This window comes from Peromyscus eremicus, chromosome 8a (assembly GCF_949786415.1).
Source record: "Peromyscus eremicus chromosome 8a, PerEre_H2_v1, whole genome shotgun sequence".
Lineage (NCBI taxonomy): Eukaryota > Metazoa > Chordata > Mammalia > Rodentia > Cricetidae > Peromyscus > Peromyscus eremicus.
In genome coordinates, this window is record NC_081423.1 from 55568765 (window position 1) to 55596528 (window position 27764).

Sequence of the window (27764 nt, forward strand, 5' to 3'; positions counted from 1 at the left end):
CCAAATGCCTACCACAGCTCATCTCATATAAAAATGCCCTCTCATTGGAGACCCCCACGCCTTTTCCATGGCACCAAGTTCTCCATGAGACTTCTGCACTCCATCTCTACTTCCCCACCTACCTCCTCTCCTCTGTCCACCCCATCAGTTCTGTGCCCAGCACGCCACTGAAGCCACTTCGCTATGTCCCTGGAACTTCCATCGCACCTGTCTGCTTGTTCAAGATTCTCTTCCAACCTATGGGGATGACCTCTTCCACCCCTTCAGATGGGTCTTCCCTGTGTCCCTGGGGAGCTCCAGACTTGTCTCTGAACTGCTTTCTCTGGTGACCTTGTAAGCATCCTTATGAGTTTTCAAGACCAGCCACTTTTTCATCTCCAGTCCTGATAATTTCTCCAAGCTCCAAACTCAGTACCCCCAGCACCTACCATGTGTCTCACTCCTCAGAAGCACAGCCTTGACTGCCCCAGCCCAGCTCCACTCTGCCAAAGTCCTACGAAATGGCTCTCATGGTTACTCAGTGGGAAGACATGGCTACTTAGCTGGTCATTTCCCTCAGCTCAGACCTCAGTAAGTACTGCCACTAGAACCCACATGTCACCACCCCTCGGCACCAGGTGGGGCTCTTATACTATGTCTGCTTCCCGGGGACTCCAAGGCTCCTCTCTTGGACCCCCTAACAATAGCCCCAAAGCTTCCTTCTCAGATTATGGGTCAGTTGATAGATAGCTCCTCCTTACTCACATCCCTGTCATACCCAGGTGATACCACACCAGACCTTCAGGACTGCTTCCAACTCTATGTCTTCCTACCTCCAGGTTCTGGCTTTCCTGCCATTCCTTTTTAAAGACGAAGTCACTGAGACTCCGAGATACCAGGCATGCCTTTCTCCAGCCTCCATGTTGACACATAGGCATGGCTCCCTCTGTGGGTTTCAATTAATTATCTAGAGAGTTGGTGTTCTTGAAGCATCAGTGCCCCAGTGCTTTCTCAGCATGTCAGATAGAGGCCAACTGCTCTGTGTGACCCCAGGAGAATGCTGGGATTCCCTAGCGAGGCCAATAGGCTGGGCCCAATAAGGGAGCCACAGTACCTGTCTCAAGATGAAGGCGACGACATCGGTAGACTCCCAGTAGCTGGCGTGGAAGAGGTGGGGAAGGGCCACAGTGGGGAAGGCGGTGAGGACATCAGGACAGAACAGGGCATAGTCAATCCTCTTGGTTCCCCACCACTTGGCTGTGACTGTGGGGCCAAGAAGGAGATGAGGACAGAATGGCCAAAAGCCAGCTGGCACAGACTCAGTGGAGATGTACCAACAAGCTTGGGGCCACAGCACCAGCCCTGAATGTGCTGGTTGGGGAGGGGACTCCTGCCCTTTCACCAGCCCTTCTAATCACCCTCCACTAAGACACGGGGCTCCCAGCTAGTCTCAAGAAGGAGGACCAGGCCCTCAGAGACAGTCAGAGTTGTACCCCATGGTGCAGCTCCACAGTAATTTCCCAGGAGCTCTCTCCAAGGCTAGGAATCAGTCTGCGCCTGCAGAGGTCAGGGCTTAGAGCATGATCAAGAGATCAGAGGCCTGTATAGGGTCAAAGGCCAAGACTATGAGGTCAAAATTCAATGGGCCGTGGTCAAAGGTCAAAGTTCCATTCAAAATCAGAACTCAGACTCAAAGGCTGGAAATGAGGCTTAGCTGTTAGTGTTGGCCTAGCGTGTGGCTTAGGCTTAATACCTAGTACTGAGTTTGGGGATGCGGAGGGGTGGGGGAGGAGAGCATAGCTCTAGCTATGGTATATTTGGGGCTCTATCCTGGGTCAGAGCTTAGTCTAGGAAATCAGTGAGGACTCAGTGGGAAACCAAATCAGCCCTCCCTCCAGCCCCTCATACCCCCATCACCACCCCCTTTCCCAAAGACAGGAATGTCACCACGACTTCTTTCACAGATCCTCCCAACCCAAGAGCCTGCCCACAGGAGCCCTGCTGTGAACCCATCACCACCCAGGGAAGGTCCCTCAAATGCAGGCTGGGCCCCAAAAGGACCTCACTCACTGCGGGAGGCTCCCATAGGTGCCAGGCTGTCCGAGGACTCTGAGCTGTCGCTATGGGAGCTGTCTTCGCTTAGCCTCCGTCCTGAGTGCTGGAATCTTGGGGCCTGAAGGGGTGAGGCAGGGGCATCCAGAAGCGGGGGACTTCCCCAGGAGCTGCTCTCCAGGAATAGGGGGCTGTGGGTGTGCAGGGCATCAGCTGGAGGGGGAATTGCAAGGTCAGGGCAAGCATTGAGTCTCCAACAGAGTGGCTTACTTAGTGCCAGCCCTAAGCTGGGCAAGAGACTGGAAATGCAGAGAAGCCAGCCTAGGTTTAGCAGGTCACCGGAACCCACTACCACCACCCACACACACACACACACACACCAGCATAGTACATTGTTAAGTTTCATCTCTTATTAAACTGTGAGTAATATAGATGTGAGTAGGGATCTCAACATCACCCTATCACCCAAAAGCTACAGAGAATTCTGGAAGTTGGGCCTTAAGGCCTAGCTGAAGTCGATGTGATGCCTAACAATACCCTCTCTCACCAAATTCCTCCCATGACCCACAGAGGCATAGGTGAAAATAGATGGAAATCACTCCAGCCTGCAAGCTGGGGGGTGGGGGTAGGGGAAGAAACCTCTAAGTTGGGGATCCCCTTTTTGGAGGGAGCATTCAAGGTAACAGAACGGAGCTTCGGAGCCTTGCTTCCTCATGGAAGTCCTAGACAAATATATCCCTTTGAGATGAAGGACAAGGAAGGGTAAGTTTTAACCCTGAAATGAATCACGGGTATAGTATCCTCTCATCTCCGGCCCAAACCTCTGAAAAGGATTAGACTGGATTTCCTCAATGGCGATATGGAGCTATGGAGCCAAGACTCTGATTGCCAAGTGCCTGGCTGTCCATTCCAGACCTGCCTTTGGCCATATCCCCAGTCACATACATACTCCTTTTGAACCTAGAAGCCACTGTCTTTCTCTAAACTCACCTGATCTGCTCTTATTGTCCCTACAATGCCTCTCTACCTATCCAAACACACCCCTCCTCCAGGCCCTTGGCCAAAGGCCACCCCGTCCATGAATCCTACCAGGATGACACACTCCCTGATGTGTCCTTGCAGGGTATGAGATGGGCACTGGGAAACAGCACTGGGAATGCACCATTCACTTGCCCTTCAGGGTCAACAACCCCACTGTTATTCCAGCCTTAGCCATAGAAGCTCAAATGGCTGCCGGGGTATGAGGTGAGCAAAGCCCTGGCACCAAGATGCCTGGCACAGAGCCGATCCCTGGCATAAGCAGCTACTCCAGAGCCAGCTGGCTTCCTGCCCAGTCCTCTAACAGCATAGCCCTGTCCCCATGAGCCACTCCACAGCTGACAGCTTGAGAGGCTGAGCCAGAAAGAACATTCCCAGAACCTACCATCCTCCAACTCAGCACACTCTCACAGCCCCAGGACCTACCGAGCAGGAGAGACTGTCCATCGCCCAGGGGGAACCTCTGGTAGCGAGGCACACTGACAGGAGGCACCAGGTGGAACTTGGGCTCCAGCAGTGGCTCAAGCCGTGAGGCTGAGGGATCCGCACAGTGGAAGAAGCTGTAGACCTGGCTACAGGCAGGACGCATCTGGAAACCTGGGTGAGTGGGAAGAAGACACATGTAGAAGCCCCCTTCTAATGGCTCTAAAGGGCTCCCTGGAATGCAGCCTTGAGTAGCCTTCTCTTCTGCTCAAGAACCTCCCCTGGGTCTTTGCTACCAATCTTAGCTAGGGTTTCTATTGCTTTGATAAAACACCATGACCAAAAAGCAACTTGGGGAGGAAAGGGTTTATTTCATCTTACTCTCAGGTCACACTCCATCACTGGGGGGAAGTCAGGGCAGGAACTCAAGGCAGGAACCTGGAGACAGGAACTGAAGCAGAAGCCATGGAGGAGTGCTGCTTACTGATTTACTCAGCTTGCTTTCTTATACACCCCAGGACCACCTGCCCAGGGACAGGACCACCCACAATGAGCTGGGCACTTCCACATCAATCATCGGTTATAAAAATGCTCCACAGTCTTGCCTACAGGCCAATCTTATGGAGGCACTCTCTCAATTGTGGTTCCCTCCTCTTAGATGAATCTAGCTTGTGTCAATTTGACAGAAAACTAGCCATCACAGTACCCAGAAACAAAATGCCCAGTTTGGCATTGAAGGCCTCGCCAATCTGCCCCACCTAGGGGCACCATTGTAGACACCCAGCACTGCCACCCTGATGAACATCTGTAAGCTTGCTGCTCTCCTTCCTCTGTGTTCAAAGAGTCCTTTCTTCAGAATACCAGGCCTTCCTTTTACTATTTGAATATTTCCTTTTAATAGTTACAATATTATTCCTTTTAATATTTACAGTCTTCACACTGGGAGACTTCTTTCAGTTCCTCTAACCACACTCAGTCACTACCGGATCTATGAAGCCAATCCAAGCCCCTTCAGACAGGTCAGTGGCCCCCTGATCCGGTGCTCTCAATGTTAGTCAGAGCAGGTGAAGCACTTCCTTCACTGGCCAGCAGGCGTCTCCTTGCCAGCCAACTGTCCTGGGTCAAGGGCTTGAGTCTGCTGCACTTAAGGAAGCCCCGCAGCTCCTCTGCAACACTGAGAGTGGCCGTAAGTTCTGCCTTGCCTCAGTTCAACTCCTCACTTCAGAGCCTCAGCAGCGAGCGATGAATGACAGCCTGCACTCCCGGCCTCAGACTGTCTGTACGGCCCAGGCTGGTCAGACGGCATCATGATCTGCTTTGTAGGAGCTGAAAAGAGCTTTAGGCTTCAGACGCTACATGGGCAAAGGCACCAGTGCCCGTTTGGATAGAGAGGTTCTGAGACCTATCTGGCTGCAGGAGGTCTGCCGGGGACAGGGAGGGAGGGTTTGCTGGGATAGAGTAAATGCGTGTGGCCTATGTTCTCGTGGGACATGACAGAGGAGCAAGTAACCTCGGGGCACATGGAAGGGAGAGTGAAGTTTGTCAAGCTGCCTGACCGCCGCCCCACCTAGGGAAGCCGCCTGTCCTCTCGCCCAGCTGCAATCATTTCTCTGCATCTACCCCGCCTCCACCACTCTGTCCACCCTCCCACTCCACCAGTTTGATCCCCTGAGCCATTGGCCTGACCATACCCACCATCTAGCCCAGGCAGCACTGTCCTCCGCATGGCCAGGACCAGGCCCAGGGGTGAGCCAAAGAGGAAGAAGTCAGCCACGTCAAAGTCAAAGCGACCCAGGCTGACCTCGGAGAGCTGGGGCGTGCCAGCTGCAGGAACCTCGGCCTCATCCTTCAGCACACTGGAGTGGATGCTGCCAGAGGGAGGAATGGCAGAGCAGAGGTTAAGGCCAGAACCATGGGAGTGTCCACTCTGCAGCACCACTACATTCTGAGAGCAAGGTTCCCAGCCCTCTATCACTGGAATGGGACTCAGAACCAGAAATCATGTTGACATCATCCACACAGGCTGGAGACAGACACTCAGCATTAGCCACCCAGGCCTGGCCAACATTTGCCTGGAGCAGAGTTCAGCCAACATTTTCTGCACAGGGCCAGGTGGTGAGTCTGAAAGACTTTGTGGGCCACCTGCATCCACCGCTTGGACTTGTTCTGCTCTGTCAGACAGACACACATCATGTGTAAGCAATCTTACACACCAATCTGTGCAGCTGGGGTCTGCCACAACTTTTCTTCTGAACCCTGGCTGAGCACCTGAGAGCACCTGAGCGTCCTGTGCAGACAGGCCTGGCCCTCCATGCTGTTTGTTAACAGCCACCCTGAAAGCCCCTGTGCTTTCCACAGGAGGAACCTATCCTGGCCAGCACAGGGATCAGCTGGCTGCTGCTGGGCATGGTCAGCACCAGTTTTTATCATAACTCATGTTCCAGGCAACAGGCAGACACGGGTGCAAACAGCCTGGCCTCCCCACTCCCCTGGACAGATGCCTGAGAGCAGGATCCCACATTCTCATCCCAAGAGCCCAGCGTACCCTGAAGAGTCTAGGTTGTGTTTAGCCACAGATGCAGAGTTGGGCACTGAAGGTTAACGGAAGCCAAAGCTGCCTCTCTGGCCTTCCAACAAGCACCAGGAAACAGCACAGAGGTTAAACCACGCCAGGGGAATGACATGCTGTATCAGCCAACTTCTGAAAGCAAATCCATCTAAAACACTCAAGCTGGAGAAAAACCTTTCAAAGTAACAGTCAAAAGGCTACAGGCGAGGGGTCCACCCTCAGGAGTGAGCCAGCATGCAGACAGGGCACCCAGGCTTCACGCTGCTTTCTGCTCTCTCAGCCAACGATGACAACGTTTAACCATGTATATTTCATGTACAGCATGGTCCCTAAACCTGTGCCAACTATTTAGTTACCAGAGAAACAGCCATCTGTTCCTGCACCACAACCCAACAACCTGGCTGTGTTGGGCTCGCTACTGAAAGTGGCAGATGTCTGGCACTCTTTGGATTTGGGCTTTCCTAAAGGATGTTTGAAGGATGAACCAGAAATGTTAAGGTTTTTCACCTCACAACCCTCCCTCCAGAGGATGATCTGATAGAGGAGCCTTAACATTCAAAGCTTAACCCACGGAAACCTTAGGCTTCCTATCCCGCCTCCTGGAATCCAGGAAGTACAGAGGTCTCTACCCATCCACAGGAACATATCACAAGACTTCATTGGGAAGTGCCAAACTCTTTGCACGTGGTGCTTTTTCCTATACTTAAAGTACCTGGGGTAAAATTTAGTTTATACATTAGACAATTAAGAAAATGATTAATAATAAAATGTAACAATTATAACAATATATTGTAATAAAACTTATATAGGTGTCTCTTGCAAAATGTCGTGCTTTCACATCTTCTCTTAGAGAGGACATCCACAGCTTCTCTTTGTCACATCTAAATCACCAGCATCATTATCTACTCTTAAACCTTGGAACCATTACAAAATAAAGCAAGGGTCATGTGAACACAAGCACTGTGGTACCATGACAGTGATACCTGAGATGGCAGCCAAGTGATCAACAGGGAAGCAGCACACACAGAGTGGACACGCTGAACAAAGGATTAATTCGTGCCCAGAGTAGGAGGACAGCAGGAGACTTTATCATGCTACTCTGTAGAGCATACAACTTAACAATTTGAACTGGTTTACTTCTGGAACTTTCTAGGTAATGTTTTCAGACCATGGTTGGTCCTAAGTAAGTGCGACAGTATTATGCAAAGCCATGGTCAAGGCAAGACTACTTTAAGTCTAGCACATACATTAATGTTTATCCCCAAAGATCTCCAGCCTAAGGGCTAGAGAGATGGTTCAGTGGTCAAGAGCATTGTGCTCTTGCAGACAACTGGACCCCGGCATCCACCATCAGGTAGCTCACAATCGCCTCTAACTCCAGCTCCAGGGCATCCAATGCTCTCTTCTGGCCTCTGCAGGTACTTGCGCATACATACACAGACACACATATACATAAGTAAAACTAAACGTAATCTTTTTTTTAAAAGATGTCCAGTGCAGTGCTTTTTATAACTGCAAAGAACCGGAAAAAAAACACAACATATCCCATTAGTGAGATTAAGGAAGTAATTATTCACCCAAATTTAGTGCATTAACAATCTTTACCAGCCAGGCAGTGGTGGCACATGTCTTTAATCCCAGAACTCAGGAGGCAGAGGCAAGCAGATCTCTGTGAGTTCAAGGTCAGCCTGATCTACAGAGTGAGTTCCAGGACAGCCAAAGCTATTACACAGAGACACCCTGTCTCGGGAAAAAAAAAAAATACAAACGAACAAACAAAAAAGGAATCTTTATCAAGTATTTTTAATTATATGAGGGAGAGGTCACAGTATGAGGCTTTGGGTTCTTTGTTTTTAAGTAAAACTATATATAAATTACGTTTTTTAAAAAACACTCTTCTGATGACCCATGATATTTATAACTTAGGGAGCAAGTGAGGGAAGGTGGAGAGGAGAGGAAAGGGGAGAAATGGAGAGGAAAAGTGCCCCCACCCTGTGCCAGTTTGGGTCCATGTTCAATGCTCATTTCTCTCAATCTGAATCAATGTGCAGGTGGTTCATTTAGCTGCTCATCAACCATTTCCTCTAGAAAGTGAAAGGACAGTTTATGGAGTTTGTCATGTCCAAGACACTGATGTGAGGACAGGAAAAGCAGAGTGCTGGCCCCAGATCTTTGGGACCCAGTGATGTGACACTCCCTCCTCTGAGAAACAACAAATATGAACCCCTGGGGCAATCCACCAAGTACACTAACTGTGACCTCTCTAGGTTCTCTAAGCTATGCCAAGAAGCGGCTGGACAGCCCTATCCTTTCACAGAAGAGGAAACCAAAGCCCAGAGAGGTGGAACAGATCATGCCCAGTGTCTGCAGGGTTGAACAGAGCAGAGACAAACAGGAAATTCTCTGGTGTGGATGCAGAGCCAAGGACAAGTGGCCCTGGTTCCAGAATTTCCACTATCTATGGGCCCCTGTGGAAGGGTCTGGGATGACTGCCTGGTCACAGGCTCCCTTGGTGACTCTGAGTCAAAGTCCTTACTCTCATGGATACTGTTACACTGTGAAGGCAGCAGCTGGAGAAGGGTTACCTTGAGAGGAAGGCGTGATGCTGGGTGATCGCCTCGCAGTCATAGGTGGAGGAGTCACTCTGTTTCCGTGGCAATGGCCTCTTGGGCTCCTCATCCTCCACTCCACTGGATACATCGATGTTACTCTTGCTGAGACGCTTGCTGCTGGCCAGATCGCAGTCCTCCTCCACCACAGTGGTGTCCTTGAGCAGAAAGCATAGCAATCATATGTGCCCTGGGGCCCTGCCTCTTCCCCTGGGCATAAGTGAACCCCTTCTCCTAAACATGTGGAAACTATGCTTCCAAAAGGCTCATGGCGGTGGGGGGGAGGGTAGCTTAGGCACAGAGCATTTCCTATGGCCACAGGGATGGACCACTTAGGGAGACAAACACTAGTAGGCCTCCTCTCAGCCTGTTTCTTGGTCCGTGCTAACATGCTCTTGCTATTTCCATATAACCCTTTGTACCATAGACATCATAATGCCAACATGAAAGCCCAGCACTACCTTCCCTGGGGGAGCCACCTGCTTCTCTGTTCTTATGAGAGACACCCAGAGACACATCCTCTCCCATCCCCAGCCTGACCACACCTGGGTACTGCTGATGCTCCCCTTCCGGCTGCTGCTGCCAGGGCTGTCCCCTGAGGGTCCCGCACTGTAGCAGATGGCATCGAAAGCCAGGAGGCCGCCCACACAGTCCCCGATGAGACACACCTGCAGAGGCACAGCTGGGCTGCAGGCTTGCCTGCCACAACCCTCTCACCCCAAATCCAGTCGGAGCAGGGGCGTGTTCCCACGAGAGAATAAGGAATTTGTCCTAACGAGTTGCTTAGAGCCCAAATGGAGGGTGTAGGCTCATCCTGACAAGAGATTTCCTCTGGGGTCAGTCTGAGGTCAGTGGTCAGGCCATGCTTAGGAGTCAAACCAGCTAAGGGTCAGCATGGACTCCAAATGAGGGCAGTTTTTCTGTCTGTAAAATGGGGATCTTCCCCCCATCAAGAGCCTCCTTCAAATTCAGATGCTACAATTCTAACCTGCCTTCATCCCTGCAGCAGACCCCAGCCCGTCTTTCAGGTGGGGGCTGACACAGGGTGGGAGAAAGCAAGCTGTCCTACCTGCCCGCTGAAGCCAATCCCATCAGAGGACTTGAGAAACTCTCCATAGATGTGGTTGGCCCGCTCGATGACAGTGGCAACAGCATTCTGGTACTGTGGAGAGGAGATGGCCAGCAGGGGCAGGGCAGCCAGGGGAACGTGGTCCTGGCTGGTGCTGAGGCAGCCCTCGTCGTGGCTATAGGGGTTCAGGCTGCAGACATGGGGACCCAAAGTCAGCCTAGCCAGGACCAAGAAGTGAGTGGTGTGGGGCTGTGGGCTCTTTGGAAGAACATCCATGCTACTGGGGCACCAGGCCCAGCTCCGGAAAGATGTCAAGGCCCCGGGATAGGTCCCACGAGGCAAAGCACAAGCATGGGGCAGGGGGGGAAAGGATGGACTCGAGGCTGCGCTGACTCCATCTATGCCAGTCCACGCCAGCCTGTGGTGTGGAACAGCCACGCTGTCTGGCAGGAGCCTAGAAACACCCCAATTGTGAAAGAACCTAGAGAATCAGCTAACACAGAACAGTATGGGAAAGTGGCATCGTGGTAGACCTCCTGGAGGAGGAAGGGGCCGAATTAGACTCCCAAGAGAGGCTTTGGGGAAGCTGAGAATGGAGCAGTGAGGGCACATCAATCGTGGAGCTAGGACAATGGCTCCAGTGTGAAGGTGGCACCTAGCCGCCTGTATGATGGTATGTTCCATGTGCAGGGGACTGATCCTCTGCTTCAGTGGTTTTGCAGAGAGGGCTGGGAGCCTGCCCTACAGAACTCCACTCCCAGAGGACACTTCATCCCTGTATCTCCCTACTAGGAAGTCCCGCCCCCTCTGGACAGCTCAGACCCACCTGTCTTCCCAACCCTACCTGGATTGCCTCTGTCCTCTGGCACACCCACCCCTGATGCCTTGTTGGGCTTGGCTTTTTAGAACAGACACAAAGGAGTCTGAGAACGTCCTACCCAGGCCAACAGCCTGTCCTTACCCTACATGCCTAGCTCTAGAGTGCCTAAAGCCTAGAACAGACAGGGCTAAGGACCGGCAGAATCTAGGGCAGGTGATAGGACTCAGGCACCCTCAGCAGGTGGCAGAGTCCTAGCAGTGCGCAAGGCAGGCCCCACCAACCATTTCTCATCTCCAAAGAACACAAATTAGAGGAAACAGGCCTCAATTGCAGCCGGAGAGATTTTAATTAGCCGAGAAGGAGCTCCCTCCCAGCAGTGATTACGGGTGATTAATGGCCCTGGCAAGAGCTGCCTGGGGGAGAGGTAAGCTCCCTCCTGCTGTCCCCTCAAATGGCCTGGGCATCCGTCTTCCTGGAGATAGGGACGACCCAGCTCTGGAGGTCAGCCATCCTGGGGGTGGGTCTTGAGATGGATTGTGGACCAGCAAGATTAACTCTGGGACTGCTGTGAGTGTGAGGGACCAGAGCCTGGCCACCTGCTCAGCTGCTCTTAAATCCTACAACAGAAAAGCAGCAGCGAGCCCTTGTCTAGGAAGCAGATTCCAGGGCTCCACTCGCTCAGCTGATCCATAGGCGCCTGCACATCCTTGTGTTTGACATGGGTCACACCAGATACTGAGACAATTAGCTAAGCTAAAAAGCCATAGACCTAACGTGCTTCCTGGTTCATATATCTGATGGAGATCCACCTGAGGGGACCCTGGAAACCCAGAAAAACCAGCCTCTGGGCACCATTCAGGGAGTGAGCAGGAAGGGGAAGGATCCAGCCCTTGCTAGATCCTGAGCCACTGGAAGTGAAAAGCAGGGCTCTTAGGCCCATCCCACACTGGAGCCCCTGGGCTCAGAGCTCCATCCGGCTGAAGCTAAGCACACAGCTCCCCTTCTCATGGGACTTTGAGTATGCTCCACACAAAGAAGAAAGCCTGGAGGAGGGGCTTGAAGGAGGGGCTTTCCAAGGTCACGTGAGGGGGTGTGAGGCAGGGGTGCCGACAGCTCCCCTTTCACTCCACCTGCAGGAAAGTCTGGCCTCCCTGCTTCAGTCTCAAGAACTTACTCGGTGTCTGGGCCATGTGGGCTCTGCAGGTGTACAAAGACTATTTTGCAGACAACTGGAAAGAAAGCAGGTGTCCAGCTGGCTCCAGGGACCCAGTACCTTCAGCTACTTCAACGGTGACACCTAGGGCACTGGAAGCCTCAGGTCCCAACACGGTGGGTGGAATTTCCCCACAGAACCCAGTTCCCATAGAGCCGCTGGTCTCTCAGTCTGGCCCTCACTGGTACCCGGGTCCACAATGCGAGGGATGTACTGGTACTTGCAGGAAGTGGCCTGGGGTTCAGCCTGTGCTTCTGCCTGCCATACTGCCCTTTCCCTCCCTGCTCCTATGAGTTGGGTCTCTACTGTGAGCTAGGACAGGACCGTATCAGTATCATCTCACTCTCCACCAACAAGAAACCGGCTGAGCGTGCCCCTGGCCCCAGGAGGATGGATGCTAGTGTGGCAGCCAGTGGCAGCCCAGCTCTGTGTGGGTGGACACCTCCCACGTGCTGCGATGGGTTTAGACCCACGTGCATTCCAGCCCTAGCATCACCTCCATCTTACAGATAGGGGGGACTTAAGGTAGGAAGAGGTGACACAATTCCCCAAGGTCCCACAGCCAAGATTCAAGTCCAGGCTGACTAAAGAGAACATACACTTAGCCCACACTATGACATTCAAATCAACTCTCCTCCAGGAAGTTTTCCCCGACTGAGTACTAGCCATATCTTGGGCTACCTCCATTGGAGTATCTATCCCTACAGGGCTGCTCTCTGGAGTGAGGCTGCCTTGGTGTGACTCCCGGCTCCATTCTCTGGATAGCTGGGGGGTAAATGGATAAATCTCTCAGGGCCTATTTCTTCTTTCATTCAAACTGAAGCACAGGAAGTGAATCTGGGCTAGTATGGGGACCCTGGCACTCCCAGGTCCCTGACAGAGGACCCTTAATGACCATGCCCCACTAAGGATGCTCTCAGCAATTCTGACTTGACACCAGACAGGCCTCCCAAGGCAAGGGTATCCCCTCCACTTACACCTCCCACACCAAACCCAGACTATACCAACAAGCCGAAATGACTCACTTCGAGACAAGCGAGAAAGCCTCCGAGCAGATGGCAGGACAAGGGACAAATTTGATGAGGATGTGGCCCAGGGCAGCAGGGAAGTGGGCGCGCGTGACCTTCTCCAGCACAGAACTGAAGGTGTGAATGTCGGCCGCCTTGCAGGAAGGGTCACTAGAGCCGGAGTCTAGGACGTTGCCCCCATGCAGCACCAGCAGGAGAACGTGTGTCTTACAGGAACGCTGTGAGCAGCCTTCCTGAGAGGGACATGGCAGGGATAGAGACAGGCAGGCAGCAGGACCCAGGATGCACAAGGACAGAGACACAGGGACTATGGCTGACACTCCACGACCCCTGTGGGACTCTGGGGCATCCAGAAGGCTCCCAGGAGGGCCAGACTCTCAATGGACAGGACAGCAAAATGAGTCTACAGTGACTCTTCTTGGGCCTACAGGAGCCTGAAGCCCAGAGAAGAACAGGGAGCTACCCAAGGGTCATCCAGCAAGGAAGAACTGGATGGAGGCTAGGCAGCCTGTCTACCCTCCTAGGGCTCTTCCTAAGAGGCTGGCTACAGATGGACCGGATGCCTCTGAAACCCAGCACACCTCGCCATCTTCATGGATCTCGATGCTTCCTTGAGCTGGGAATCTCTGTCTTCTAAGGGACACCCGATACAGTTCTCCTGCAGAGAGGACAGAAAGAATGCAGCAGGCTCTCAACTGCCCTAGCGCTCCCTAGGTGTGGCTGGCCACACAAGGGAGGCCCTGATTTATTAGAAAGCTAGAGTGGTAGTCAGGAGCTAGGGAGGGGCACCCAGTCCAGGACCCTGTCTCTGGAGTATATACCACACAAAATGGCTTTGCCCTTCTAAAGAAAAGGAGCCCAGCTGAGGCCAGCCATCACAGACAAGACGGGATGTCCTAAGAAAGAGTTGCCCTGCTTACTTCTTCAGGGCAGAATGGCGGCTGTGGTAGAGGCCTATGACATCCAGGAACTTGACACGAAAGACCCTTGAGAACAGCTGGAGAGCCGCTGTGTTATCTAAGTGTTACCAGGCTAAGAGACACCCTGTGCCTCCCAGGTGTGCCTGTGGGGGGCTTCCAGGAGGGTTAGCTCTAACCACAGAGGCTGAGTTGAGAAGATTCAGCCCCTGGGGCGGGCAGGCGCCAACCCTTCTGCTAAGGTCTGAACAAAACAAAAGGGTTGGGATGATCACAGTGTCAGCGTTGGGATATCGTGTTTCTGGGTCTCCACCATCTGGCTAGAGTTGGGGACTTATATCCCTGGCTCCCCTGGAGCTCAGGCCTTTGGCCTTAGACAGAAATGATGCCACTATATTTCATGGGCATTGGACAGAGGGCAAATTACAGGACTTCTCAGCCTTTACTGTTGTACCAGGACAGCACTTATTAGAAAAATTTCATTTTTATTTTTGTTTTCCTTCTTTTTTGGGGGGGGTTGTTGTTTATTTTTATTTTGTTATATTGTTTATTTATTTTGTTTGTCTATACATGCAGAGCATGCAGAGGACAACCTACAGAGTCAATTCTCTCCTTTGATCATGTGGGTCCTAGGGACCGAGCTCAGGTTATCAGGTTTAGCGGCAAGCGCCTTTATCTGCCGAACCATTTTACCAGCCTGTTGTTGTTGTTGTTGTTTGGTGCTCTTTAAGTCTATGAATGTTTTGCCTTAATGTATATCTGTGTCACACATGTGTCCTGTTGTCCACAAAGGTGAGAAGAGCCCGGGACATCAGATCCCCTGGGACTAGAGTTACAAAGGGTTGTGCGCCACCATGTGGGGGCTGATAATTGAACCCATTTGTTCTCTGCAAGAACAAATGCTCTTTTTTCTTTTTTTTTTTTTTTTTTTTTGCAGAGCTGAGGACTGAACCCAGGGCCTTGCGCTTGCTAGGCAAGCGCACTACCACTGAGCTAAATCCCCAACCCAAACAAATGCTCTTAACCGCTGTGTCAACTCGCCCGTCTCAGCCTGCTTTAAAAAAAAAAAAAAACAAAACAGTGTTTTTAAAAATATCTGCTTGGGACTGGGAGTGTACCTCCAAGGTAGAGCACACTTGCCTAACATGAACAAGGCCCTGGGTTCCATTTCCACCACAAATAAAAATAATAATGATAATAATAATAATAATAATAATAATAATAATAATCAAACCTGGTTGAAACTCTTCGAACTATAGGACCATGGTCCCGGGGAAGGTGACCACTCAGAAAGGGAAGGCCACCATCTGGCATGACATGTGGCATTAAGCAGGCACTTTGGGGTCACTCAGAAGTACTCTTCCCACTCCTGCTAGCTGCCTAAGCCAACGCCTCCCCCAGCAAGGGCTTCTCGGGGACCCCTGAGCTCCCACTGTTCTAACACAGGGTCTACAGCCAAGGATAGACTCTGCCGCCTGTTTTTGTAAATGAAGTTTTCTTGGCACACAGACGGTCCATCCCTTTATGTGTCGTCTATGGCTGCTTTCACAACACAGGCCTGACTTCAGGAGTGGCAACAGACTCATAGCCCTCAAAGCACAAGATGTTTACCTGGACTTCTCCAGAATGATGTGCCAGTGCTTGACCTAAGACCCATGCTCTCAGATATCCCACAGCCACCCTTTACATCAATAATGTCTGCCACCCCAAGAGTCCTTGCTTCATCCAGCCCACCATGCCCCCTCTCCCACTACTGCCTGTGTGTGGCTGAAACTTAACAACGCTCTATGAAGCACTTGTTTGCCTCTTGTTGATGGGGAACTCCATTCTAGATAAGGATAATCCTCCCCAATGCCCCTTTCACCCCGGAAGGGTTAATGGAGGTCCTTCTCATGACTGTAGCCAACCTAGATCTAGATCAACATTCCCCAGCCTGATCCAGGGAGAACGACCTGCAAAGAATTCTAGACAAGTGGTTCTCAACTGGGAAGAGCAGTTCTGAACGGTCCAGTCCTTAAGACACAACCCTGGGCTAGAGGAAACTGCTCTGTCAGCTCTGAACTGCTGCTGTATGGATGTAAATTGTTTCCTGGGTAAAGGGGCAGTTTGGGTCTTACGAGGAGGAGGCCAAGACAAGCATTCCCGAGGCCTGGCTCCGCCTGCCACTTTTTCTAATTCTCCTGTCTGTTTTTGTCAGTTTATATATATATAGAGAGAGAGAGTGTGTGTGTGTGTGTGTGTGTGTGAGAGAGAGAGAGAGAGAGAGAGAGAGAGAGAGAGAGAGAGAGAGAGAGAGAGAGAGAGGTGTATACATATACACAAGAGCCACAGCCTACATGTGGAGGTCAGAAGACAGGCATTGGTCCTCACCTTTCACCTTCTTTGATACAGGGTCGCTTGCAAGCCTCTGAGAATTCTGTCTCAATTCCCATCTTGCAGTAAGAACTCTGAAAGAGCTACAGACACGTGGTCTATTTATGTCCAGCTTTATGTGAGTTCTGGGGATTCCAATTCCAGCACACACACTTATATGGCGAGTGCTTTAATCACCCCTGCTTCTGGTTTTTGTTTTGTGTTTCTTATCAAGACAAGGTCTCTCTCCCTAAGTAACCTAGGCTGACATTGGATTCACCCTCCTCCTCGCCCCTGCCTCCTGGGTGCTGAGATTGAAGGCCGGCACAGTGCCGCCCTTCCCCCAGCCCTCTGTCTTTTTCTAACTGCAAAAGACCTGGCCCTGAGCCTGAATGGGGGAAGCCTAAATTCTGCACTCAGGATAGGGTGGCCATAAAAGCCAATAGCAACGGGCCCACTTCAATGAGCCCTTATTAAAGGTTGGCTTGTGTCAACTCACCCATCTCCCCATATGCCTTCTCAGTTTAGATGGCTCTTGTCCTTAGCCCCATTCTACAGATGAGTAAACTCTAAAATGTGTAGTTTACACATCCCAGGTCCTTTGGGCCAGCCATATAACAAATAAGGCCACGGAATCCCCGCTAGAGGGCCCCAGCTCCATAGAAGAGGGCACTCAGCCAGGCGGTGCCCCGCCCTTCCAAGCTGCAAGCTGCAGGCTGTCCCTCTCTGCAGAAGCAAAATGCAGAGAACATCTGAGGAATTGAGTCCGGGTCTGCTGCCCAAGTCCTCTTTCTACAACCATTTGTCACTGGGGAAAGCATGTCTGGGAAAGAAGCCAACGCCAACACAAAGTAAAAAGTAGTCTTATGGTGGTGCATGTGGTCTCTGGAGCACGTATGCATCTCCGGAGCAGGTGCATGGAAAAAACCAGAGTGTCCGCAGGGCCAAGGCTAATAGTAGAGGTGGGGTAGAGGTAGATGGGGCATCTCTACCCCTGAGACTATAGTCTCTAAAACCCTGGGCTTTGAAACCAAAAGGCCTGAGTTCAAGACATGGCTCTTATCAGCTGTGTGACCTAAACCTGTTTCCTCGCCTGGAGTCAGGAATGACACAGTATAATATAACTCCCTTATGGAGTGGCAGTGGAGATAAGGGAGTTCCTATGGGCGAGGAGCTTTAGAACAAGGCGTAGAATATGACACCTGTGAAATGTGTTAGCTGCTATTGTTATTCGTATTATCCAGGGTGCAGGGGGGCGGGGCATGGCTGACAAGATGGGGTGGAGGCTGATAAGGACATCACCGCCTCCACACTCCCTGTCCTGCCGCCAAGTCCCTCCCCGAACCCTGGCAGGCTCACCGACCTCACTGGGCTGGGTGCCTGCTTGCAGTGTGATTACAGGATTAAATGCTGTGATTGCCACAAATTACCATTGCGAGGCTATAAATAACTTGTAGGGAAGACATGAGGGTCCTGCTGTCTTCCGGGCACCATGCCCTCTGCTAGGTGGGGGCTGAAGCCTGCATCTTCACTGGTGACACAGACCTAGGAGCTCCCACAGCCTCCATCTGCCTGGTGTCAGCTCCCTGGGGCCCACACAATACTCATGGAACTGGTGGATGCACAGGGCATCTTGGCCATAGATGATGCTGAAACAGTTCCCCAACCAGTAGGGATGAGAGCTGAGGGCTAGAGACTGGGTAGGGGTATCTGCAGCGTGGCCTCTTCCTGCCTCACCCCCCCCCCCCCCAGCAGAAAGGAAGCATCTCATTCCCTCTGCAGTTTGTGGACAGAACCTTGCTTCCTTGGATGCACAGAGCCATAGATGTTGCGCTCTCCGTCAGTGAGACCAGGAAACCTTGCCTGGTAGATGCAGACTCTGGTCCCTTGAGCACTTCCTGCCAAGACTAGAGTCACCCACAGAATAGTAAAGGTCTCTGTGAACAAGCAAGAGGGTGGCCTTAAGATTGCCTTATCTGTCTGTCTGTCATCCGTCTGTCTGTCCCCTTCCCGTAAGGCTTTGTATTGTTGCTACTGTTGCTGCCACTGCTGTTTCAAAACTAGATCTTACTATGTATCCCAGGCTGGCTTCCAATCCTTGGCAATCCTCCTGCCTCAACCTTCTACATACTAGGGTTGTAGGCAGCTACCCCCACACCCAGCAAAGCCTAGTTCTTTTAAGAACCTCGCACAATGATCAAGATCACTGGGTTTGATTCTCCCACAAGACAGAACTCTTCCGCTCCTCGTCACCTTTGCTTACACAAGCTTTGTGCCTATGAGCCTTTCTTTCTTCTGCCAACTAGAAAACTCGTGTGTGTTCCACAAAACCCTACTCAGTAGCCACTCCTTCTGGAAAGTCTGCTGGGATCTACCGAGACCAGGATGTTACTTCACATGCTGAATGGGGCGTGGCCTGTACCTATACAGTTGCTTTATTTTCCTTAAAACTAGAAGCCTCGTCAAAACAGAAGTTAGCAGCTTTCGGGGTCTGGCATTTTTGTAAAAAACTGTTTAGAAGCGATGATTTCAGGTGTTTACAGCTACACAGCCTCTCCAAGTCCCCAGAGATTCCAGGTTCAGGGAACAACCCCTCTTCCTCGGTGAGGCAGAATTTCGTGAGTAAATCCTGGGAAGAGCTAGAACCTAAGGTACTCTGGGAATGCTAGTGCCTCCTGACCTGCGCATTGTTCCACATCTGGAGGATTCCCCAGGTTTTCTGGTGCTGAGAGGCTAGCAAAGGATCCTGGGTAGTGGAAAGCCACCTGCAAGGGGCCCCGAGACCTGGTCATTAAGCCACCTGTTTCTCTCCACTACCTGTTTATTTCTGTTTGCACGGCCCTGTTCAGGCTGGGTCCCTATTGGGCTCATACTTAGGGTAGGTAAACCAGTTTTGTGACAGTATTTTATGAGGGGCTTTGAGACAGACCAGCTACCACAGTGCCTGCTCCCAGCACCCTGCCAGCCCCAGCTCTGGGATTGGCGACCCACCCAGCTCACCATGGTTCTTTCAGCCGGCTGAAGAATAGAGGCTATTTTTGCTTAATCACAGCCTTGGGAAAGCACAAATCCTGATCATCCCTTCTAATTACCATGCACCATACTGCTCCAGAGACAAAAGCCAAGGTCAGCACCCACGAGTTTGGTTCTCTAAGCAAAACATCACCCTAGCCTAGCAGGGGAACCCAACTGTCACCAGTCCCTTGCCACCCAGTGCCAGGACCCAGCAGGAGCAAACGCTCACTATTCAGTTTCATTCTCCATTGTACCAGTCCCCTGAAAGTGGCTGTCACCTCCACCAGCTACCCAGGGGGTGAACTGAGTGGAGCTGGTCCAGCCTAGAACCATGTAGCTTGTCCTGAAACGGACCTAAATATCTGAAAGACAGAATCACGAATATAGGCAGAAGCATCGTTTTTTGGTTTTTTTTTTTTGTTTTGGTTTGTTTTTTTGGGTTTTTGTTTTTTGTTTTTTTTTTTTTTTTTTTCAGCAACCTGGTGGCTTTGCTCTCTTGCTCCGAACTAGATCTTCAATGTCCCACCAGTGCCCATGTGTTGAAGGCTTGGTCCCCAAGCTGCAGTTCTACTGGAAAATGGGGCCTGGTGTGAGGAAGGGGTGTGGACTTGAAGTGTCTCTGGGGCCCCCAGACCCTTCCTGTCTCTCCTCTTGCTTCCTGGCCAGCGGCAGGTGAACAGCTTCCTCCAAGACATGTTCTCAACATGGTATACTGTGCCAGCCAGACACCAAACAACCATCAACTGACACCTCTGAGACTCCGAGCCAAAATAATAGGTGGGGATTGATCTCCAATAGCAGGATGAAGACAGGACAGCAGGAAACAGGAAAAACAACAGGCCTTTTCCAGAAGGTTCCTGGACTCTCATCAAATCGAGAAATTTCCTAATCCAATGAACCTTTCCCTGGGGCTACTTGAAAAACTGAAAATGAACCAGCTGAATTCCATTGAGTGCTCAACCTTTCTTTCTTTGCAGTTAATTGTATCAAGTGTTTGTTTTTTGTTTTTTGGTTTTTTTTAAAACAGAAAGTTGACTAACATGGGCCTCCTTCCTTACTCTGGCCCAGTCTTGCTGCTAGGCAGTCCCCGAAGGCTCCTCAGAGCTGGACTTGAAAGCCCCTGGCTTCAATTACCAGTCAGACACCAGGTCACCCTCCCCTGAAGGTGCCCAGCATTCAGCCTTGGGAAAACAGCATTCTAGGTAGGTGGAAGGGATTGGACAGAGGTCTTGAACCTTGTAGTCAAAGGAAATCATCTAAATGTTGTAAATTTTTCTTCACACTGGGACAGTAGTTGATTTTCCCCCATTCTCCACTTTTCTTTATGTTCTACTATTTCTTTAGTTAGCCCATATTTATTTCAGTCTCAAAGTATTTATGAATATGGACACTGAATAGACATTATAAGCGTGTGTTGTCACATTTACACCAAGAACATTTACAAACTGGTCACAGACTTACGTCTTGTATCTGGTTTTAACACATAACTCAGTATCTCTTTCTGATTTCTGCTCTGCTGGTTATCTATCACCCAACTTGGGGCAGAGCTGAAAACACTCAAAAATCCAACACCAGGCTACAAGGATCTCGAGCTTGGAGGATCATGTGAACAAAGCAGTCATATGACCAAGTCCATGTCACATGCCTAAAACTTATCTAGATCATATAACCAAATCTACTCATATGATCCAGGGCTGCAAAATGAGATCACCCAAACCAGAATTACAGTTCAAAATGAGGACTTTAGGCCACATTGAGGACGTATAATTGAGCCTGATAATTTGGCAGGAACACTGTACAAAGTCTAGGGCCAACCTGGAGAAGAGTCAACCAAGTAGATCTGCAGATCCACACTGCATCCCCAGGCTGCAGAATCCACACTACATATCCATTCTGAAGATCCATGCTGAAGAATCCATGCTGATTCCCATAGCAGATTTACAACACTAATTAATGCTGCAGATGCACACAGCAGATCCATGCCATGGATTCCCTACCATAGACCTACTTACTCTGTGGATACATACTGAAGATCCACATCATAGATCTAAACCACAGACTCACTCCACAGACCCATACTACAGATTACTTAGTAAATATACACTGTGGTTATACAGTGAAGATCCACACCACAGATCTACACTGCAGATCCAGTTATAGATACATGCTGAGCCATGCCTGAGCCAAGTAAAGGGCAGGACAACAACATGTCATGGTGGGGTGAGTATCTCCCAGTTGAGCATGCTTTGGAAGCATTCACAGCTGTCCACAGTGGCCTGTGTCGGCCTGCAGGCAGGGAGTTCTCTTTTATTGAGGTTATGCAAGCAAGTTATGCAATATCCACTTGGTAGGGATGCTGGGATGGAATTTTCACTCAGGATCTGGAAACTGAGATTCCCTCATGTGCCTCCTTAACCCTCTCAAGGTCAAAATTCAATCATATCCACCTGGCTTTGCCTAGCTAAAAGGCAGAGGTGCTGTGTGTAGGCCTTCAGTAAGCCAGAGGCTTTAAAGAGATACCAGCCAGATGAAAACTTGCCCCTTGCCCCTTGCCCCTTGCCCCTTGCCCCTTGCCCCTTGCCCACTGCTAGGGTCTGGGTCCTGGACCCTACCTCTTAAGAACATATTGTTGGGTACCCTAAATGCGTATGGGAACAGCTTGGAGAAATAACTCAGCTAAAGAAACCCACTTCAGGGCTAGAAAGCCGCCATCTTGAATTAGGCCTGGTGAGATGGCCAGAAGGGTGTGACATCCCCAACCCTGGTGTCCCCACTGAGCCCTCTGTACTGAACACAGGTCCCTTCATCTGTGTCTCCAGTGTGCAGTCCTCACCCCGTGTCTCAGGCAGTCTTCACGTTCTCCTGAGAAGCCAGGATATCCTAACCATCTCACAGAGAAAACTAAGACTCAGAGGGATTAAGGGACTTCTCTCTGGATAGAAGTGGAAGGCTCGAGTGTAGAATGTCCCCATGGGCTTGAGTTTCTGAACAACCAGTCCCCAGCTGGTGGTATTGGTTTGGGGATGTTGTGGACATGGCGTCCAGGCAGCAGACATTGACCTTTAAGAGCAAGGCTTTGAAAGTTACAGTCATCCCTGCTTCCCAATCCTCCAAGGTATGAATGAGCCACTCCACAGGCTCTCACGGACAGGCCTTCCCCACATGATGATGAACTTAAGCTGTGAGTCAAAAAACAACAAAACAAAACAAAACAAAACAAAAACCACCTTTTCTCCTTTAAATCGCTAACAGATATTTTGTCGCAGTCCGAGAAAAGCTAACTGACACACACACACACATACACACACACACACACACACACACACACACACACACACACACACACACGAGAGGATTTGAACTCAGGTCACGGGTCAGGCTTCTTACTTCCTAAAGTTAGAGAGTAAGAAAGGGTGATCTCCTCAGTCTTCAAACGTCTCCTCTACCACAGCCCTGTCCCCTCACTAAGATCCAGAGCTGGGAGGGAGAGCAGGCAGCCCCTGTCACTGGGCCCGACTGGTAAGACTCCCTGTCTCAGTCAGTCCTGGACTTGTCTGCCTGGAAGTCCACACTCTCACAGTGGAATGTAGCAGCCTCATCCAGCCCAAACCCCCTTTAGCCATCCCTTCCAAACTCAGTGGCTCCCAGCCAAGGGACAGGAAATGGCTCTCACACACAAAAAGGTGAACCCTGAGAACCCTGAAGTTTACCGTAACCACCCATAATTCCTCGCCTTTGTTTCTCAGATCAGTCACTGTCAACACTCTGTGAGAAAACAGATTTTCTTCATTCCTTGCTGGTGAGAGTAAAAAACAATACAAATTCTCCAGAGGGCCATCTGGCAACGTCATTCGAAATACAAAACACCTATGACCCAGCAACACCAAGTCCATGGGAGAAACATGTTACATGTGCCCCGTTAACCACTGCTACGTTGTTTACAATACTGAATGATGAGAGGCAACCTACAGGGGACAAGCTAAATAAAACAAGCCACAGACATCTAGCACACACTCAAGGCCAAGCTCAGTGAACCTGAGCATTGTAGATGTTCTGAGACAGAAAGAGAATCGTGGTATATTATCCACAGAAGGCAAGGAGGGAAACGGAGCACGCAGAGTGCTCCCATCTGCGTGGGGTATATATAAAAATATATATGGAAGTGAATATTTATGGATATGTTCATGTTTGCAGAGTCTGGAGTGGGACATGAAATACTTCTCATCGTCTTCACTTCTGGGAAGAAGGGCTGGGTGAGCTGAGCTGGGCACAGAGAAGGAGAGAGGGAGGTACGTGCGTCATCCTTCATGGCTTTTGAGTCTTTTACTTTGTTCACGCACGGCCTACTCAAAAAAAACAGATCAAAACTAAGAATATTCTCAAAGTGCATGTAACAAGGTGATTTTTTTTTCCCTTTCTGAGATTTTGACTTTATATTTTCTGCCGGCTCCAACTCCTTTGCCTGGAGGTTTGTGGCAAAGTCCCTCAGCTCGTTTTCCCTTTGTTACCAGGAAAAGCGGATGTGAAGACACAAGAGATTCCTCCAAGTTAAAAATAAAAGGTTCTCACCTCACCCACCCCAGCCGAGGGAAGGACGAAGACCTGGCCTGGGCCCTTCACAATCCCATGAAGGAGGGGAACTCAAAGTCCTGGCCACCTTGAGACCCAGGAATCCCAGGAACTACAGATAGAGACAAGTAGGAGATCAGGGACGGGGTTAAAGGTCCCTGTACCTTCCAGTGTGGGCACAGGGATCCTGCCCATGTGTGCATGGCACAGGGCTGCAGACACCAAGTAACGCTGGGGAAGAGTCTCAGGGATACTGACAGGAAAATTAGGGAAGGAGATGCCTGTGACCTCACCAGAGGGATCCTTCATCTGCTCAACCAGGTGGGACCCAAGACCAAGGCCACACTGGCTTTCAGAGAAACAGAGGACAGTGTGGTTCCTCCACATCAAGTCAGTGGTCTACACTCAGTGGCCTCCAATGCCCCACCACCACCACCACCGGCCACACATCCTAAGCCCTGCCCCTGAAGTGGAGACGCCATAGCTGCTGGTAAGGTTGAGCCATGGGAGGTACTGTAGGAGAACTGGGAAGAAGCACGCTACCTCTGTGTCGGGCACTCTCCAGGAAGCTGCCCCCATGGCTGCCAACTGGGTCATCTGTGAATTGGGTCCCTCTGCAAGGCTGTCTTCCTGCCATGTGGTTTATAAGCCTCCCCTCTGCTGGACCTCTGCTGGAGACCCGGGTGACATTCTACAGCTCCGTGGGTCACCAAATCCTCTAGTCCCACCTTGCCTCTTGCTTCACACTTCTTTGCCAACCGTAGTCTTCCCACAGCCCCCATTCGGCCTACCTCTGTTCCCTCTTTTCCTCCAAACTCAGCCATTCCTGCCTTTCAGACAGTTGGCAAACATCCCCTTTTCCCTCTCACCACAGGGCCCTTGAACCTCTGCTTCTAATGCCTGGACTTTTGAATACTGCTCATGTGCCCAAATTTCTTACAGAAACGTCCATGTTCCTTCCTCCTTGAGAGAGGGTGTTCCTCCCACTCCCAAAGCATCATGGATCTCTTTCCTGGGACAAATATTTACAGTTGTCTTTAATTTTTTTTAATTTTTATTTTATGTGTGTAGGTATTCTGCCTGCATGTGTGTCTGTGTACCACTGCATGCCTGGAGCCCATGGAGGCCAGAAGAGGATGTTGGATCCCCTGGAACCCGAGTAAGAGATGGTTGTTAGCTTCCATGTGGGTGCTGGGAATTGAACCTGGGTCCTCTGGAAGAGCAGCCAGTGCTCTTAACTGCTGAGCCAACTCTCTAGCCCAGAAATCCTTACAATTGTGTGTGTATGTGTGTGTGTGTGTGTATGTGTGTGTGTGTGTATGCACATGCACAAGCAGGCAAATATCACCACTTGTGTGCCATGGCACACATGTGGAGAACAGAAGACAATTGGTGGGAACTGATTCTCTCCTACCATGCTGGTTCCAGGGATAAAATTTAGGTTGTCAGCCTTGGCAGCAAGTGCCATTATCTGCTGAGCCATCTCTTCAGCCCACAATTATAATTTTATCGTTATTTGAGGACTCGTTCCTCCAGCTCCCAGACTATAAAACCCTTAAAAGATAGACTGTGTTCATTTGGCTCTGCTCTGTTTTATCCCCAGAGACTGTCACGGCCCCGGCTAATAAAGGTGTTCATTAAATATTTTTTCAACAAACAAGCGAATGGACTAATGATTTGTTCCCCTTCTGCACCACAAGCATCAGAACTGTATACAAGCCCAACACAAGAGACGCTGTGCAGAGAGACTTGCATCTGTGCACACAGCACACGCCAGCCCCAGGTAAATGAACACACCAGTGCACTGCCACATATTAGTGGACAACCCCAGGTGTAGGGGCACGCATTCGTGCACGCGCACAAAGGAAGGAAGCATGCCAGGCCCAAACATACGCACACATGCAAGAAAAAGTGCTCCCAAGGCGGACGTCTGCCACCCTGAGCTCATTAAAGCTGGCTAAATATAGCCTGTCTGCAGCTGTGCTCAGCAAGCTGCCCACACAGGCCAGGAAAAGATACCAGTTACCAGGCGGAGGAGGGGAGGCCAGCTGTGGGCACGGGGCTTTGTACACCGTGCCTGGGGGGTCATCCCAGGTGGGCTATGATTTGTAGGGAAGGAAACTGTCCTCTGGTTTTGGAGCCTAGGCAATGGGGTACCACATCAGCCTTGTCCGGTGGGGAGGGTGATGCTGAGCCCTCGTCATCTCCGTCTGAGTTGAGGATCCAAGCTCAGACTAGAGCCAGGGGCTGGAGTCCGGACTCAGACCCTGGATACATCTGGCTCTTATAGAGGCTCGGGTAAGGATGAAGATGCAGAGTCAGTCTGGGGCCAGAAAACTGGAGCCGAGTATTGGTCACTGCCAGGTTCTGGTCTGGGAACTGGGAGGAGTGAGACCCAGTGAGCACCCCACTCTGATCTACAAACGTGGCTGTGGTTAGCCGTCCCATACCTGGGACAGATGTAGCCCTTGGGAAAGCCAGTTGACAGCCAGCATGTGTCCAGTTCTTGTTGTATGCCATGTGGGCCAGGCCCAGCCCTGAGGGCCCCAGTAGGTAAACTTTTTCCATGCAGAGGAAGCTTCAGGTGCCCTTACATGTCCCTGTCCTATGTACAGTCTGGATCCAAAGAGATCGGGAGGGGGGGGGGGGTTGGATGAGTGGTAATGAAGCTGGTCCTTCAGAAAGTGCCTGTGTGATAGAATGGACAGAGTACCTCCCCAGGTACCTGGGGCAACTGGGAATAAAAAAATAAATTAATTAATTTAAAAAAAAAAACTGAAAGAAAGGAGGGAACTTAGATCCAAATTGGCCAGGTCTGGTCAAGCTCTGAGGTTGGTGGGGTAGAGAGAGAAGAATGACTGCCTTTCATAGACGTCATGGCCATCTTTGTTTTCACATCATGACCCTGAAATCATAGTTTCAGCCCTTCCAAGCTCCAGGGTTCATGGGTATCAGAGGGGAAAGCCTGGGCAGTCCCCAGCACACCAAGCACCCACTGAGCCAGAGTGGCAGGGACAGTCTTTGGGGAGTAAGTCTCATATCCTCCCATGACACCTGTGTGGGATGTGAGGAGAGGCCGTGGACTTCCATCCCATAGACAATGCAGGAAGCTCACAGCGGAAACAGGACAGCTCTCTACACATAGCATGCCATCCAGCGTCTGCAGCCAGGAAGCAGGAAGTGAGGGGGTCGGTCCCCTGGGACCTGCTTCTTTCCTGCCATCTGCCAGGCAGGAGGATGTCTCTGTCCCTCCCCTGGGATGCTGGGGTGGGGTGGGTGGGCTCTCAGGCTTCCCCACTATCCTATGAGAAGTGTGTGCCACAGATCGTTCTCTAGAAAGGACAGGGGATTAGCACGGACACACACAATTAACATCCTAACTACAACAAAAGAGAAACACCGAAAGAAGGAGGTGGGCAGATGGGATAGGGAGCATTGGGCATGGGGAGCACTGGGCATGGGGAGCACTAGGAATAGGGAGCATTGAGCATAGAGAGCACAAGGCATAGGGAGCATTGGGCATAGGGAGGACTGAGCATAGGGAGCACTCAGCAGTGAGTGAGTGAGGCAAGTGGGGCTAGAAGACCTAGATTTCCTACAAAGACCTCACCGCCACTCCTAAAGACAAGAATGGGAGACACGGGAGGCATAAAGGCCAGTGTAGGAAGCCAGGGCAGTTGGCAAGAGAAGGCTAGGCTTCCTATAAATGAGAGATGGTGGCCAAGGGAAGGAGGGGAGCCTGAGTTCTGCTGGAGGCAGTGTGCTGTCCTGGGGTCCAGTATGGCGAGGTGGTGGTGAAGATGGTGGGGGTGTTGTCTAGAAGGAGCCCAGGTTTGAAATTTGGATTTGTGGAGAATGGTGCTTTTCTCTCTAAAGGGAAGAACAGAACTGTGAGCTTCGGTCCCTCGGGACCCACATCCAAGGGAAGGCTCACTGGGGCACAAGGGAAGTATCTGAAAATGTCCCTGTGATCAGTAGGCAGTGACAGGCAGAAACACAAAGAGATATGGACAAAGGAAAACAAGAGACAAAGAGGCAGCAGCCAAGACACCTAGAATAACAGACCCAGAGGGACTCCATGTGCCGACAGGACAGAGCGCTGGGCCCCAGG

General features: G+C 50.9%; 1 protein-coding gene across 5 annotated transcripts in view; it reads right to left on the reverse strand.

The window, feature by feature from the left end:
* Pitpnm3 (PITPNM family member 3) overlaps window positions 1-27764 on the reverse strand; it is a 106495-nt gene that overhangs the window by 14304 nt on the left and 64427 nt on the right. For all 5 annotated transcript variants that reach the window (XM_059271110.1, XM_059271109.1, XM_059271107.1 and 2 more), the window contains 9 exons: window positions 13382-13458; window positions 12798-13033; window positions 9740-9929; window positions 9216-9338; window positions 8647-8828; window positions 5188-5360; window positions 3496-3666; window positions 2050-2244; window positions 1094-1242 (listed from right to left, as the gene is read on the reverse strand). In XM_059271110.1, coding sequence (XP_059127093.1) covers window positions 1094-1242; window positions 2050-2244; window positions 3496-3666; window positions 5188-5360; window positions 8647-8828; window positions 9216-9338; window positions 9740-9929; window positions 12798-13033; window positions 13382-13458 — 1496 coding nt within the window. The remainder of the gene's footprint in view (window positions 1-1093; window positions 1243-2049; window positions 2245-3495; window positions 3667-5187; window positions 5361-8646; window positions 8829-9215; window positions 9339-9739; window positions 9930-12797; window positions 13034-13381; window positions 13459-27764) is intronic.